Genomic DNA, 16,295 nt, shown 5'->3' on the forward strand with positions numbered 1-16,295 from the left:
GCAGCGTGGGCCCAGCCCACAGCATCCGCACCCTCCTGCCTGCCTGCAACTACTGGTCACAGCTGGAGGGATCTAACCCGCTGTCTCTGGCACAGGCCACGCTCGATAAACACAGCAATGATCCTCTTCAGCTACACGGGCACCCAGAGCCCTGCAAAACTGCGGGGGCATTGGCCCAGCCAACTGCACAATCCACAACAGCAGGGGTACAGAAGGGTCTTCCAGGGACGTGAATCCTTTCCATGAAAACCATCAGAAAAGCGGGACAGGCATAGTCTCACCAGAGACTTCCCTGGCTAAAGCTGCCACGCATGATGACTTCCACTGAGGGTGACCTGGAGAGGCTTCGACCCCCTGACTTCAGAGTTAACCAGCTCCTTATGCTGTTCCTAACCCCAGCACTTACCACTAACTGACTCAGAGTGGAGTCAAACACTGACTTCCATCAGTATTCAATGTCATCAATAGAGCCACGCACAAAACCTGGCAGGCAAAAGAGCCCAGGCCAGCAGAAGCATCATTCCTCTGCCAGCATCACCTCTGACAAAGCAGCTCTACCCACCTGCCTCCCACCAGCAAAGCCCACCTTTCCTTCGCTTTGTACCAGAAACACATCACAGCCCTCCCTTGAAAAGACAGAGACAGGAGGGCTCCGAGCTGCTGAACCTCTGAGTTATTTCTGATCTCATCCCACATCTCCTCCCCTGGGGAGGGACCCTGCAGCTGCCCCCAGCCAGCAGCTCAGAGCCCCACCGCAGTCCACAGCCGCATCTTCAGAGGACACCACGGAGATGGCAAAGCCTGCGGAGATCGAGAGAAGCCAGGCAGGCTGGGGGAGGGGAGCCAAAGCATCCTAGAGGGCATCTTTGCCTCCTCCCAGGCGGCAGGAGACGAAATCCCGAGCAGCGCGGCGAGGGCGAGCTGCCTCTCGGCACAGCCCCACCTCGCCTGGGTGCCCCTCACCCTGGCACTGCCCACCCTTCCCGGGCAAGTGTGCGCTGCATTGTTGGTGCAAACAAAGGAGCGGTTTGTGTCTGCCGAGGAGAAAGGAAGTCGGAGACAAACTCACCCAGCAGCCCTGGATACATGCAGATTAAGCCGCAGAAGGCTGCATTAATGTGGTATTTTCCAGATATTGGCTAATCCCCCTGGCCGTGCTCTGTCTCCAAGCCCCTGGCAGAGGCGGGCGGTCTCACCTGTGGCCACAAAGGCAATCGGTGCCCAGGTACAAACCTGACACCCCCGACCTGACACCTCCCGCGAGGCCGGGCAAGCTGCTGGGGGGGGGACGGGTGCGAAACGCAAGCCATGCGCCCACCAGCACACCCGTGGGCATCGCTTTGGCAAGGACCTCGGTCTATTCTTGTCGAGGAAAAACGAGGACGCTGGGATCCCCGCTGGCTGTCTAGGGACCGAGCTACGGACCGACGGCTGTCAGTCTCCCAGCGGATGTCTGGCCACGGGGCGAGCGGCAGGGCGACGCGCTCCGGGGCCGTTTGCCCTTCAGGGATGCGTCCTCCGCCGCCCTGCTCCCCCATCACCTCCAAGATGGCCCGAGAGAAGGTTTTTCGCTCAGCTGCCGCGCTGGGCGCTGGCCGGCGTGCCCGGCTCGGTCTCCGCGACGAACCCCGCGTCGTGCTCGGCGCCGTCCCCAGCGCAGCGCGATGCCGGCAGGCCTCCGTTTGCCGCGGCCGCTCCCCGCATCCCGGGTTGCGGCAGCCCCGACCCCTCTCCCCTCGCCCCGCAGCCGCTTGGGAGGACCCGGAGCACCGGCAGGTGCGGGGACTGGGGCAGGCAGGCACCGCCGTGCCATCCGCCCTCCCGAGGCTCTTCCCGGCAGCCCGGGTGCCCTCCCTTCCCCGCCGGCCGGAGGCACCGGTAACGGCGGGAGCGGACCCGAGGGCTCTCCCCGCCAGCGACGCGACCCCTCCCTCCCGCTCCCGTTTCTGCCACATCATTTTCCCTCCCCGGGCCGCCGCCGGCTCCACCTCCCGCGACGCGCACCGGGCGATGCCCCCCCCCCCCGCACCCCCGCGGCAGCACCGGCACCCCGCGCCCCGCCGCTCCCGGGTGGGCTGCGCGGGCTCGGGGCGGCTCTCTCACCTTCTCCACGTTCTCCACGGTAAAGTCGAGGCCCGGCGGCGGCGGCCCCTCCGCCCTCCGCTCCATGGCTGCGGCGGAGCTCAGCGGGCAGCGGGCGGGCGACAGCGGCGGCGCACGGGCAGCCGCATCGCTGCGGGACCCGCCTCCCCCGCCCCGGCGAGGGCGGTGGCACCGGGGCGGCCCGGCCCGGCTCGGCTCGGCTCGGCTCGGCTCGGCGCGGCGGACAGCGGCGGTCGGGCCGTGCCGCGCCCCAGGGACGCTCCGCTCCGGCACCGCCGCCCCGCTCCGCTCCCGCACCGCCTCGCCCCGCAGGCGCGGCCGGGCAGCCCGGGTCCTTCGCAGCGCCGCGCTGCACGCCGGGAGTCGTAGTCCCGGCCCAGGCGCGCCCCCTGCCGGCCGCCGCCTCCCGCTGCCGGCCCACGCGTGTCAAACACCCCGTGTCCGTGTGTGTGTCCCCCCCCATCCCGGGCACACGCGGGGGTTGGACAAGCAGCCCATCGCTTTATTGCTACAGGAAAAGGTGGCTGTACAAAAATAGAGTTTATCCCTCAATTTTTTTTACAAACAATAGGAAAAAAAGGGGGGGGTCTGGGGGCGCGCGGGGCCGGGGGTGGGCCGCTGCCCCCAGGGCGTCGCGGCAGCGCTGGGGTTAAATTACCCCCGGCCCCCAGGGGCCCGAAGTCATAAATAGGAGCTGCCACTCGAGAACAATAAATAAATAATTTAGAGTAATAAATAGTTTGTGCCGCAGCACCGCGGGGGGACCACTCCCACCCCCACTCCCCCCCAGGGGTCCTGGCAGGTGCCCGCACCCCACTGCCCCACCCAGCGCCGGCACCCCTGTCCCCAGGGACACCCCCTCCTCGCAGGGCAGCTCCGGCCACTGCCAGCCCCGGGGTGCCCGGGGGACAGTGGGGTGTTGTCCCCTTCCTGCCCCCTCCGAAGCGTGGGGCAACGCTCAGCCCCAGCCCCCCAAAAGCAGGGGTGGGGGGGCAGCAGTCCTGGCAGGGCGCAGGCGAGCGGCCGGCAGACCCCCGCGAGCAGCGGGGTGCTCCGTACCCCCTCTGGCTCCCCTCGCAGGGCTGAGCCGGGGTGCCCCGGGCAGGACCCCGCGTAGCCGGTGGCACCAGCTGCTTGGCACTGAGCAGGGAGGGGGTTCGGCCGCCCACCCCTCCATCACGGTCCCATCTCGCCTCGGTCCCTTCTGGCCACGTAAAACCGGGGGGCACCCCCCCCTCTGCCGGACCCTTCCTCTGAGCCAGGGTCTGCCAGAACGCGTCGAGCCACGGCTGGGCTGGCAGCCCCCTCCTCAGCCGATGCAGCTGCACTCGGCCGCCGAGAGCTTCTCCACCGTTTGCCACGTGTTCTGCACGTCCATGAAGGAGACGGCCTCGTAGCGGGTGGGCCGGCAGCAGGGGTGGCTGAGCACGCGCTCCTGCGGCCCCGGCGCGATCAGCTGCTGCCGCAGCAGGCTGCCCAGCGTCAGGTCGTAGTTGCTGCGTGCCCGGTGGCAGGACCCGCTGCAGTACTTGAAGAGCACGATCTCGTCCGAGTTGAAGCCCAGGCCCAGGTCGCGCACCTTCACCATCAGGTTGCGGATGTGGCAGTTGCGCCCACGGGCCCCCCGTGAGGGTTTCCGCGCCCCCTTCTTGGCTTTGCCGGTGCCCGGCGGCGAGCGCTCGGCACGCAGCAGCAGGTCCTCTGCCAGCTCCACGGTGCCCGGGCCACCCGTCGTCGCGTTGTCCCCTGCACGCAGAAGGGACGGCGCTGTCAGACCTCCACCCCACATCCGCCACGCTCCTGGAACCCGCTGAGACCGCCCGTCCCCCACCACGACCTGCAGACCCTCCCGACCACCCGCCATGGCACTGGCCAGGTGCCCACGGGGTGGTGGGGGTGGACAGGCACCCGGCCAAGCATCTTCTCATCCCCAGGGCTCCACCACCATCCCCAGCACGAAGCCCCACACATTCAGCCCCTCCAGCCCGGCCCCAACACGCAGCGGCAGCCCCGCACCGGCTGGGGGTCCCCGTCAGCGGCTCCCAGCCCACCCGTGCCCCACGCTCGGGGCCACCATGCCCAGGCTGGGCATCCTGCCCCAACACGCACCGTACAGCTGGCTCCAGGCAGCGGCGAGCGGTACCTCCACGCCGTCCTCCACGGCCGGGCCGGCGGTGGCCGTGCCCCGTGGCGTGGGGACCGCGTCCAGCGTCTTGTTGCAGTGTGGCGTTCGCAGGGTGCCCGCGGCCAGCCCGGCCAGCAGCGAGAGGATGGCGAGGAGCCCCCAGAGCGTCCCCTCCTGTGACAAAGCACGGCACAGCAGGCTCAGCCCCGGCCAGGGTCCCCACACCAGGGCTGAGGTTCCGTGAGCTGGGGACAGGGATGCATGGTCCCGGCCACCGCAGCCAGCCAGGCCCGGGCTCACCTTGGGCTGCGGGTGCGTGGTGGCTCCTGCAGGTCTCGGCTCCGGTGGCCCCGCTCGCCGCTCCATGTTGGCTGGAAGGGCAGAGGTGAGGGTCAGCACCCGCGCAGAGGGAACGGGGTGGACCTCGAGCTGGCCAGCTGGGAGCTGGCATGCCTCTCCACTGACCCTGCCAAGCGTGCCATCCCCTCCCTCATCCCCCCAGCACCCCACAACCCTCTCCATGCATGCCCATCCGTCCCCGTCCCCTCCCCGCACAGCCAGGCACCCTTGCGAACTCGTGCACCCCTTCCCGGAGATTTGGCAGCCCGGCCTTTGCCCAGCACCTCTCCTCGGGGAGGTGCAGCCACCTCCTCGCACGAGCGGACGGGGATGCCAGGCTGGGCCGTGAGGCAGCGGCTGGGCTGGGAGTGTCGCGGGGGGGGCCCTTTCCCATGGCCCTTCCCTGGGAATGTTTTTCTTGCTTGCGGTGGGAGCTTGACCTTGGAGACTCCAAATTCGTTGGCGCAGGGTTCCCGGGTGCAGCCACCCCGTGGGCTCCGCGCTGGCTCCCCTGCCCGCTGCCTGCAGGGAGCTGGGACACAGAGCAGCCCCGCGAGTGGGGCCACACGGGGCAGGACGGGCGGGCAGGTCCCGTGGGGACCATGCTGGTCTCACTGTAGTCATCCACCCGAACGCCACTGCCCAGCATCCGCTGGCCCGACACACAGGGGATCTCAACCCAACCGTGTGTGGTCCCAGCGGAGCAGCAGCCATGGCCTCAGCGGAGCGATGTCCCCCGGGGGATGCAGGGGCAACTCCCAGTCTGCGGCCACACGTCGCACCACCTTCCCCAGCTCCCCCGGGGTGCAGGGACACTCCTGTGCCCCAGTGTCCCAAGCCAGGATCCAGCCCGAGGTGGCTCCCAAGGGGCTTTTTTTTTTCCTTGGCCCATCTGCTGCCTGCCCTGTCCCTCAGGATGGGACTGTCCCCTCAGAGCTCGGTGGCATCTGGCAGCAGGGAGGTCCCCTGTCCCCGCCATGGATTTGCCCCCGCATTTCTCCGGTGCTTCCACACCAACGCCGGGATGGGACATGCTGAGGAGATCGCTCCTGGCCAAAAACCGAAGGGGCACGGCTGGGTACCGCTGGGACAAGGAGACTAAACCAGTTTCCCCCAGTGCCCCCAGCACCTAAGGGAATGGTGCCCAAGCCCCTATTGCCGTGTTTCCTGCCACCCCGTGCCGGCCACGCCGCGGCCAGGGGCCACGACGGGCACGGCCAGCCCGTGTGCCTCCCCCGGGGGCCGCGCACCGGTGCCGGGGGGGGGGGGGGGGGGGGGGGGGCTGGCCCCGGCCCCGCCAGCCCCGCAGCCGGGCCAAGCACGGCCCTCGCAGCACGTCGCTCCCGTGCGGCCCGTGGCCCAGCGCCAGCCGCTGCCGCCAGGTCACGGTTTTCCCAAGCCGGCACCCCCGGAGGGGCCAGGCGAGGGTCCCCGACAGGGCCAACCCCCCCTCCTCCATCCCGGTCCCCGCTCCCGCCGCGGCCCCTCGGCCCCAGCATCCCGGCGGGACCGTCCGGGACGGGGCCGGCGCGGCCGGTGCAATTCAGGCTTCCCCCGTCCGGCGGCAGCACGGCCCCGGGCTCGGCTCCCTTCGCCCCCGGGACCCCGCAACCGGCGCTGCGGACGCGCCTCCGCCAGACACCGAGCCCCGTCCCCCCGGGGGGCAGCCCACGCAGGACCGCCGCCCAAGCTGCGTGCTGGGGGAACCCCTGTGCGGGACGCCCCACGCCCATCCGTGCAGGGCCCAGGCGAGGGAGACCGCGCTCCCCGCGGGCTGCTCCCGAAGGGCACCCACGCGGGGCCAGCGGGGTGAGGGTCTTTGCCCACCGAGGTGCCGCTTGGGAAGGGGGCTGCGCCGGAGCCCCGCTCGCCGCTGCTCACCGTGCCAGCCCCGCAGCCGCAGGGGGGGTGCCCGGAGACTTCCCCCCCCCCGCCCCGGGGAACCTGCGGGAGCCGTCGGAGGCCCCGCATCCAGCCGCGCTGCCCCCCGGCAGGCGTGACGGGGGTCGGGACCCGTCCCCACGCTTGACGCAGCGCTGGCACCCGCCCCGCGGAGCCGCGGGAGGCCGGACTCGGACACGTGGGGCACAAGGGAGAGACCAACCGCGGCCCCGGACCGCGGCAAGCAGAGCCGGGGGGTGAGGGTGGGCCGGGCACCCCCGCCCCGGGGCTCTCCCTCACCCGCCGCCCGGGCGGCGACCTGCCCGACGTGCCCGCAGGACCGCGGCGGGAGCCCGGGGAAGGGGCGGTTGGGACCGTCCCTGTGCCCCCCGGCACCCGCAGAGGGGTCCCGCCTCTCCCCGCCCGGGCAGGGAACCCCCCCGCTCCCTGCCGCCGGGCCGGGCTCGGCACCCCGGGAGCTGCCCGAGTCCCCTCGCCTCCCGCCGGTTTTGCCGGGGGGGCGGGCGGCGAAGCGGGCCCCTCCTGCCCCCCCGCCCCCCCCCGCCCCCCCCGCAGCCCCGGTACGAGCCGCCGCCGAGGCCCGGCCCGCACTCACCGTGCCCGCGGCGGGAACCATCCCCCGGGCCGCCGCCGCCCCGCATCGCCTCCGCTCCCCGCCGCCCCCCGCCGCCCGCCGCCCGCCGCGCCGGGGCGGGGCGCGGGCGGGGGCCGGCGCTGCCCCGCCGGCACCGGCACCAGCTCCCGCCGCTGCTCCCGGTGCCGCTCCCGGTGCCTCTCCCGCTGCGCCTCGGGGTGCGGGTCCCGGTCCCGCTGCGCCTCGCGGTGCAGTGCCGGCGGCGGCGGGCGGACGCGCAGTGCGGGGCAGCGGCGGCTCCATCCCGCTCCCGCCGCCGCCGCCGGTGTCAAATTCCAGCCGCCGTCACCTGACCGGCGGGGCGGGCACCGGGATCCCGACCGGCACCGGGACCCCGCAACGCAGCGGTACGAGCGCTCCGACCGCACGGGACCAGCACTCCGACCGACGGCACCGGGATCCCGCCGGCAGCAGGACCCGCATCAGCCCGACCCGCAACAGCACCGGCTCCGCGCCGGCACCCGCACCGCCGCCGCAGAGCTCCCCGCGGAGAATCGCACCCTCGCCGGGACCGGCACCGGGACGCGACCTCCGCCAGCACCGAGGACCCCCCCGGGCCCGCGGACACCTCTCGGCACCGTCGGGCAGGCGGGACGGGCAGCTCGGCCGCCCCCCGGAGCGGGTCTCCCCGCCCCGACAGCCCGGTGACAGCGCGGGCGGGACGGACAGACGGGACACCCCCGGCGACGAGCTCAGCCCTTCCCGCAGCGCTCCACGGGGACCCCACGCCCGGCGTCGGGGGGGGGGGGGGGGGGGCAGAGCAGCGGTCCCGTATCCCGCGGGACCCGGCCGGGATAGGGGGGGGATGGGGGGGGCGGCGGGGGCTGGCCGGCCACGCACCCCGAGCCACCGCGACGGCCACCCGTGTTCGTGGCGTTCACGTCGGGCCTCGACGGAGGAGGAGTCCGGCCTCCCCGCCCCCCCCCCCCCCCCCTTCCTTCCCGGGGTGCCGCCCCGCCGCCTGGCTCCTTACCTCCGTCGTCTCCCTGCCTCCCTCCGCCGGGGCCGCCGCAGGTCCCGGGGACATGGGGGCCGGCTGGCGAGCCCGAGCGGAGCCCGTGCGAGTCCTTACGTCACCTCCCGGGGCCCTCCACGTCCATCCCCGCGGCTCTCGAGTGCTCCTTGCAAACGTGCCAAATCCCAGGGCCGCCTCCTCTGCTCTGTCCCGCTTCGCACGTGTTCCCCCCGACCGGACCGGGGCACGGCCCGCACCGGGTGAGACCCCCACCCTCACCTCCCACCTTTATAGAACTCCTCGGCTGGAGCCGGGCCAGCGGCTCGATCGCCAGTTGCGTTGCGGTTGCGCGCTGGCCCCGGAGCACCCACGGGGTCTGCACCGGCACCCAGGCCCCCATCTGGCGTTGGGGGCTTCCCCGTCACCGGGCTGTGGGCTCCGGGCTGGAGCCCACAGCCCGGCGACAGGGAAGGCCAGCGGATGCGTGCGAGCCACCGGCAGAACCATCCGCCTCGTCGCATCTCGTCTCATCGGATTATCCAGCACAGGGATGACAACCGCTGCATCCCTCCTGCAGCCGTCACCCGCCGGGGACAGTGCTGGCTTAGCCGTCCCGTCCGCCGCTATAAGGGACAGTGGACGTGGCCCTGGCGTGGCACCCTGTGGCCCTCGTCCCCACGGCTCCCGGCACGGTGGGACCGCATGGGATGGTGGTGATGCCCCGGATGCCTTGGGCGCAGCGGAGGGTTGGAGGCCCAGGAGCATCCCCGGAGTGGGCAATCAGCCAAGGGCAGGGGACAGGGGAACGGGGAACGGGACCCTCTGCTTCGCAGGGATGCAGACTGACGGGGCTGCTGGCTTGGACGGTTTCCGTGCGAGTGGCACGTCTTGACCCAGCTTGCCCAGCCATCCCTGTGGGGCTGGGACTGGCCACGGCCCCCCCCACACGGGGCTGCCCAGGAAGGGCTGCGAACACAGGGGAGGGTTGCATGCCCCCCGGACAGCCCTCGGGGCTTGGAGACAGCCCCAGGCGCTGGCTCGCCCTGCTGGGGTGCCCGGTCCTCCCCCACCTTCCCTGCTGGTCCTCGTGTCCCCAGGGCGCAGCCCGGAGCTGCCGCGGGTGTGATGGTGGTGGTGGGCAGGGGGCTGCGTGGGGGACAGGGTGATATCCAGGGGACCCCGCAGAGGTGGGCCCATGGTGTCCCCGGTCCTGTGACAGGGGTGGCTGTGCAAAGCCTGGCCTCTGTCTTCTCCCATGGTCCCCCCTTCGTGGTTGCTACCCCAGACACCTGGGGGGGGGCCTGGCCCCCTCCTCTGCCCCTGGCCCTTGCCCTGGGAGATGTGACCCCAGGACAGAGATGGCACCTCCTTCCCGTTCCCTTGAGATCGCAGTGGCAGGAGGTGGCACGTCTCAGCGCCATGCTTGGATCTGGGCACTGTTCTCTCCTCTTGGGCTCCCATGAACATTGGCTCTGCGCTGCGGAGTGCTGGGCCCCGCAGGGTGCTGGGGTGCAGGGCAGGGTCCCCAGGCAGATGGGTGACCTTCTGCCTGTCTGCTGCTGGCAGCGGCTGGCTTGGTGCCTCCCGAGCAGCCTGTGCTCCGCACCCTCGGCGCTGGCGTGTCCCCATGTTGCTTGTCCAGTCTGGAATGAGTCCTGCGGGGCCAGGGCCCGCTGCGACCTCAGTCCCCACGGTGCCACCCCTGCGTGCGTTGGGGTGGGGGTGACGCGGTCCAGCCAGGCAGCAGGACTGAGCGTGCCATGGCCACTGCCGTGCCTGTGTGAGGCCACGGCCTGGTGTGACAAAACACGCGTGGGAGCGAGCTGTTGCCACAGATGGACCGACTGGTTGCATCGTCCCCATCTCGGTGGTGACGTGGCTCCTTTGGGGACACCTGCTCCAGAAGAAGAGTCCTTGTCTCTGCTAACCTGAACCTCCCACGGGCTGACGCTGCGTGCCCCGGTCCTCCCACAGCCCTCCTGATGCCAGGACGGGGCACAGGCCACCCCTGGGGCTGGCCCAGCCTGGTGCCAGCAGTGGCTCTGCTCTTTCAGGGTCCCGAAGAGAGGACAGCAAGGGGCAGGGTTTGAGCAGCTCCAGCACCTCCTTTCTGGAGCGGACCTGTCACCCGCACACGCCAGGGAGGGTCGGGCGGTTCCTCAGCTGTGTCCCGTTGGCGTGGGCAGGAGGCCACCCCTCGCGTTTGGGAGCCAGCAGGTCCAGCAGACCTGTCACCCGCTGGAAGCAGCCACCTGGTTCTCGTGGGCAACAGGACTGTCCCCAGTAAGTCTCACGGCTCTGGGAGCGCCGCAGCATCGCCGGGGTTTGCCGCAGGGGTTACGGTCCTCCCGCTGGGACCTGGCAGGTGTTGGAGCCGGTCACAGCCTCAGCCCCCGGCTTCCTACACCGCTTCCTTCCTGGACGCTGCGGCGAGAAGGTCACTTTGCTGGACATCTGCCTCTGCCGGGGCCGCACCCAGCCCGACTGCTGCTGTGACCCTTGGCTGGAAGCCACCCCGCCGGCAGGAAGACCCTGGGAGAGCAGGCAGAGTCACAGGCAGGGCAAGCCCCCAGCCCTCTGCCCCCCGACAGGAGATGTACCCACCCCGCGAGACCCTCTCCCACCCCTCAGGCCACCAGCGAGGGGGAGCGTGGCCCTCTCCCGTCCCCAGCGCCAGGCCGGTGGCATCGGCCAGTGCCACCTCCCGGCAGCTGCCTCTGGGTCACTGTGCCGGAGGAGCTGGCAGTGCAGCCAGGCTGGGGACAGCCCGAGCAGGGGAATCCCGCTGCCTCCCCTAAACCAGGCCAAAGGCAGAAGAAAGAGGCCAGCCAAGCTTGTTTGATAGCTTTATTGCTTCTGTGATATGACTGAATTGATGTGACATAAGCCGGCTTGGAGGAGCCTGCAAGACTCTTGCCCTCCCTGCCTAGAGGGGAAATTAAAAAAAAATCGTAGAAACTAAAACTAATTTTAAAAACTCATGGAGTTCTTGCATCTGAGCTTGGTACAGTACCGGCGAGTGCAGGGGCCTTCGGACCGAGTCCCTGTGCGGGCTGTGCGAGGAGCCGGTGCCCAGAGGGGCAGGGTCGCCTGCACCGGAGGACACGTCTAACACAGTGTGCGATGCACGCTTGGCCGACGGCGTGCGCCGTGCCGGTGCCGGTGGAGCTCGGCGTGGCGGCTGTCTTCCTGCCAGGCGGTCCGGAAGCCCCTGCCTGTCCCCTGGCGCTGCCCGTCCCCAGCCTGCTTGCCCCTGTGTGACACAGCCAGACAGCCAGCCCCGTGCTGACAGCCTGCCCCTCTCCCACAGAGGGGTACAGCAGCACGGCGGGGCCCCCCCGCTGCTCCCTCCCAGGAAAAGGAGCCGCGATGCTGGGCCCAGGGATGCTGGGCCACAGCGGATCCCGCTGCTCGTGCTCCCCGGCTGCGGGGTCTCCGCTTGGCACGTGTGAGCTGGAGGCCGCGGCGTGGCCAGCCCCGACGGCGTGAGCCGGTAAGAGGAGCCCGATGCCAGGATGGCAGGCGCCGGGGAGGGCTGCGCGCCACGAACGTGTGAGCAGCCTGCGCTCGCGGCGCGGTCAGCGCAGCAGCAGCTCTCTGGCAGCCCCTCTCCCCCCCCAGACCTGCTCCCCGCACCAGCCACAGCCGAACCCCGCCGCAGGAGCCGGCTCCTCGAGCTCCCCGCGCTTCCCCGGCCTCTCTCGAGGCAGGTTCCCTGCCACCCGAGCGGCCTTTCCGCGCCGCAGCGCGTCAAGAGGCACCAGGCAACCCCACTCTATATTTAGGCCGTGGAGAATTCCCTGGGCTCTCCCTCCCGCGCTGACAAGGTGAGTCACTGCGAGGGAGAGGCCACGACGCGCACCCGTCCCACTGACCCCGCTCTGACCCGCGCACACCGCTCCGAGCTGGCAGGGCTGCCGCGTTTCGGAGGGCGGGAGGTGGCTGCAGGTGCACCCCGGGGAGGCAGCCAAAGGACGGCGTCCAGGAGCGACAGCCGGCGCCGCGCACCGCTCCCGGGGCTGGGGTGCACGCTCCCATCACCTGGCTGTAGGTTGCTCTGTGGGTGCGTTTGTCCCGCCAGTGTCAAAGGGGACAGTGAGTCAGAGGGGAGCCTTTGGCCCCCAAACGCCCCCCCATCCTCTCTTTCCTTCTACTCGCAGGTGGTCCTGACCCACCGCAGTCACCCTGGGCCACGCACTCCTCTATTCAGCCTGGGCTGTTCCGCCTGGAGACCCCCACCCAGGCAGAGGGAAGGGCTTGGAGTCACCTCCCTGGTTCACAGGGACAGCTTCCCATCAGGACCTGTCCCTGGCCGTGGTAGGGAGCTGGGACGCCAGGGAAAGCAGAGCAGGAGCCATGCTCCCTCCGTGGACCTGGAGCCAGCGAGGCGCAAGATAAAGGTGCCCCATAGCTTTGTAGTGCTCGTTAAATCAGACTAAACCAAACTGATGCCATCACAAGCCTCCACACGGGGGTGCTTCCCCTGGGGGCGGTGAGGAGCCCAGCACGGACACCGAAGGCTCTTCACCCCCCTCCTCCTCCCGGCTGCAGCCACCCGCTCTCTGGCATCTCAGCTGACTGCAGCACACGGATGGGGCCCACCACCCCATCGCTGCCCCAGGGCTCCCACAGCAGCTGGGTAAAGACCCAGCTCAAGCACCAAGGCGGAGGGGCGGGTGCCCACCCTTCTTGCCCAGGTCCAGCCCAGGTACCTCACTGCTGCTGTGGCAGGGACTCTACGGGCGACGGTCCCGGGTCCAGGCTGACACACAGGACCCGCAAAGGGAGTGTTGCCTGGCAAGAGCCACAGAAATCCAGTCCCTTGGGCTCCTTGAGTAGGAAAAACCATCTGGGGGAGAATATTCAGAGGAGTATCTGCCACAGCATATGCTGAAAAACCCGCTGGAAACCCCAGCTCTCCACACTGGAAACCTCACAGAGCATCCAAGGGGGAGGCATATACTGGGGGGAGCAGGGACCGCCTGGCTGGGGGGCCAGAGGTACAAGGGAAGGGACATGGGAAGGGGAGAGGGAAGGGAGAGACTCCCAGCATCTGTCTTCCGCAGCCTGGAAGAGACAGGATCTTTGAGCTGCTCCCAGACTACAAAGCAAGCAGCAGCCACAACCAGAAGCTGGACAGGAAGGACTTGCCCGTGAGCAAGCTCCTTGGCCACGGGCACACCATGCAGGAGTGGTTCCTGAGGGGCACATCCCACGCTGGTCTGTGGGCAGCATCCGGCACCGTGTCCTGAGAGCTGCCTCTGCCCACAGCCTGGTCTCAAACCATTCCATACAGTCAGCTCCTCTGCCCCACGCCTGGGTCATTGCCTGCCCCTCCCGCATGTCCCCTACGGGGTCTCAGCCCCGGAGCCACAGCCCCCTGCAAGTGGAGGGGAGCAGAGGTGGCCCAGGGAAACCGTGCAAGCCCTGCTCCGAGCACCCCTTGTCCACGTCATGGCCATGTTGTCCCTTCAGGTCAGAGCAAGGCAGAATGCAATCCCTGGGCTGCGTTAGATGCAGCGCCAGGACCACGAGCCCGGGCAGCATCCCTCCCGAATCCCCCTCCTCTGAGCCCAGCACTGCCTGACCGCACGCCGGTGCCTCGACACACGGACTCGGCTCGGGACAGTGCCGTGGGCTCAGTCCAGCCTGCTCCAAGCTAGGAGAGCGTGGGAGCCCGTTTCCAACTGCAACCATTCCCCTGCTGCCCACGCTCTCCAGGTGGATGAGACTACCCCGCTGTCCTCGCACTCGGCCACGTTGCTCAGTTTATTCCAGCTCCTCTGAAATACATATACAAATCAAATGTGCAAATACTGCATCTTGAGACCAAGACGGCAAAGGCAGGGACGCGCTCCTGAGAGCCGGAGGAGCAGCAGTGCTAGAGCAGCACGGGAGGAGCTTGGAAACGAAGTGAGCAGGGGCTGAGCAGAGGGTGAGGGTTCCCAGCAGGCCCCCACCCGTGCCAGCAGGCTCCACCATCACTGAGGTCACGCATCACTTAAACAGGGAACATGATTGAGTCTGGAACGTAAAACAAACATCTTCGGCGGCCCACTCTCAAACTGTAAAGCTTCAGATCTCCGTGCAAGATCTGACCTCCTTCTAAAGAATAAATTACTCCTCTCCCACACACACAAAAAAGCGAGATGCTGTCCAGAAACGGTGACACCGATCTGCACGGACTCCACGGGGGCCCTGTGCAGCAGGCACAAACCAAGAGGCCTGAAAGCCTTGAGCACACCGAGGCAGGCTCCTCAGCGCCGCGACAGGCAGCGAGCTGGGGAGGGTCTGCTGCAGGCGGAGGAAGCCGTCGGCTCCCCGCTTCACCTCGGGGTCAGGGCAGAGGCAGAGCAGGGCAAACGGCTATGGAGAACGCAGCCAAGTAAGTGGCTGCTGCCGCTGCCTCTATGCAGGAAGCAAGGACAAGCGCAGAAAAACAAACCCATGCTCATCTCTATCCAGAAGCTCTAAGTGGAGAACGAGGGAAAGCCATTATTCTCCCTTCGAATTACAGCAGCACCAACGACACCGAGGTTTTGGACGGATTTGTTTTCCTGGGGAAAGGTCTGAGGCCGGTGACAACGCAGACGGAGCATGGAGAGGCCGGGCTTTTTGCAGGGCTGTGCACAAGCAGACTTTGCCTTGCACCTTGGTATTTCTAGTATGATTCCAGCAGAGTTTCTTTTAAAAAATAATACTTTGTACATTCAGGCATTGCTGCCTCGGGGCAGCGTCACCTCCCATTTGGCACAAATCGTTTTATTCACAAACCTTTCTTCTCTCTTGTGAGTCTTTCCTGTTTAATTCAGGACACAGAGGATCCACCTGTGATGCAGAGTTCAAGAACTGCCCACTCAGCCCCTTGCCCACCTCCTGCCAGCTCTAGGCCTGGAGGCAGCAGATGCAACCCTCGTGTGTTGAGGGTGACCCCAACGTGAGAGGGTCTTCCCAGAGCACCCGGGCATCTCTATGTGTCTTCAGTGAGGTGGGATTCTTGCGGGGGGCTGCCAGTGCCTGCTCCCAGAGCTGCAGCGTGCGTCTTCGTCTCCTCCCTTGGAGGCAGTGGCTGCAGCCACTCAAATCCCACTGGTTAGGTCAGTGATGACTCGGGCTTTCACCAGCTTCCGCAGGAACTCCTTCTCCCGTTGGATGTTGTGCGTCCAGGACTGGAAGGAAATGGGAGAGACAGGAGGTCAGCAGCTATCCTGGCCAAGCATGCTCCCGTCCCCCACGTTGTGGGACACTCCACCTGGGGTGGGGCAGTGGCTTCCGCCAGGGAGACAGATCCCACTGCAGACCAAGGGCCTTCTCTTATCTAAAGCCAACACAGTCAGCAGGGTCAGACCCACATACCTGAGGCTGGGTGAACTATTTTTGGCCTGGTGAGATCTGGGCAACCCAGGTACCCTGGGCAGATGTAGCTGGTGACAGTGTCCTCCCAAGCCACGGCACACAAGAGTCCAACAGCGCACCACTAACAGTGATGTGTGCCGGGGAACAGAGCTGGCAGAGAACACGGTGGCAGGACATGGTGTGCCCACACGCAGCTCCTTGCCAAGGGAGGTCCTGGGGAACACACGGGGGTGCATGCAGCTGAAAAGCCCCAAGACCAGCCCCACCAAGGCCAGCTCTTGCCTCTGCTAGCCCTATCAAGAGGAAATCACACGCTAAAGGTCACACTAATACAACGCACAGGGTCAAACGGCCACATTTCCCAGCCAGGCATTTCAGAGCAACGATTGCTATAGCTGGTGTCAGCCCACCCAGATGTCTGCCCTGCAGCAGGCTTTAGCTGTCCATGAGCATCGGCCATCGCCCCCCTGTGCTGGTACTGTTAAAGCACTTAATGAAAGCAGTAAGTGGTTTATCCCCTGGGGAGACCAAGGCAGAGCAGGGAAAAGCAACTTTCCCCAAAATCTCCCAACAGGACAAGAATCCCAGTAAATGAATTCAGGTCTCCAGCACAGTGCTCTGGCCAGCAGGTAATCTGACCTCTAAATACAATCTGGACCATGATAAGATCATTCTCCAGGAGCCTCCCTGAAATGACCTCAACCAACAAATCACCAGCCCAAGGAGCCCTCTGAGGGCACTTTGTCATAGGTATCTAAACCCAGTTTACCCTCTGCAAAACTGTGGGCACCTGCCTGCAAAGCACGGGTTGCGCCCATCACACACACAACGTGCACGTGGCTCTCCTGTCATCTGTGGATGTCCTGTCCTATCCAGGACAA

At 67.8% G+C, this 16,295-nt stretch overlaps 3 protein-coding genes across 12 annotated transcripts in view; all 3 read right to left on the reverse strand.

The window, feature by feature from the left end:
- Positions 1-2,249, reverse strand: part of IPO13 (importin 13) — a 32,611-nt gene extending 30,362 nt beyond the window's left edge. For 2 of the 3 annotated variants that reach the window (XM_075424667.1, XM_075424666.1), the window contains exon 1: positions 2,104-2,249. In XM_075424667.1, coding sequence (XP_075280782.1) covers positions 2,104-2,169 — 66 coding nt within the window. In that variant the 5' untranslated portion in view covers positions 2,170-2,249. Of the gene's footprint in view, positions 1-1,069; positions 1,139-2,103 lie in introns of those variants that run through there. The other variant, XM_075424669.1, reaches the window with a different exon arrangement.
- An 861-nt stretch (positions 2,250-3,110) lies between these two features.
- Positions 3,111-7,110, reverse strand: ARTN (artemin). Its single transcript, XM_075424156.1, has 4 exons — positions 7,065-7,110; positions 4,529-4,599; positions 4,213-4,402; positions 3,111-3,849 (listed from the first exon to the last, which is right to left on the reverse strand). The coding sequence occupies exons 1-4, from the start codon at positions 7,108-7,110 to the stop codon at positions 3,413-3,415; spliced, it is 744 nt and encodes a 247-aa protein (XP_075280271.1). The 3' UTR covers positions 3,111-3,412.
- Positions 7,111-10,892: 3,782 nt separating this feature from the next.
- Positions 10,893-16,295, reverse strand: part of ST3GAL3 (ST3 beta-galactoside alpha-2,3-sialyltransferase 3) — a 194,609-nt gene continuing 189,206 nt past the window's right edge. For all 8 annotated transcript variants that reach the window (XM_075424678.1, XM_075424674.1, XM_075424671.1 and 5 more), the window contains one exon: positions 10,893-15,227. In XM_075424678.1, the coding sequence (XP_075280793.1) occupies positions 15,138-15,227 (90 nt within the window). In that variant the 3' untranslated portion in view covers positions 10,893-15,137. The remainder of the gene's footprint in view (positions 15,228-16,295) is intronic.

The sequence above is a fragment of the Opisthocomus hoazin genome, chromosome 6, assembly GCF_030867145.1.
Source record: "Opisthocomus hoazin isolate bOpiHoa1 chromosome 6, bOpiHoa1.hap1, whole genome shotgun sequence".
In the NCBI taxonomy this organism is placed as follows: Eukaryota; Metazoa; Chordata; class Aves; order Opisthocomiformes; family Opisthocomidae; genus Opisthocomus; species Opisthocomus hoazin.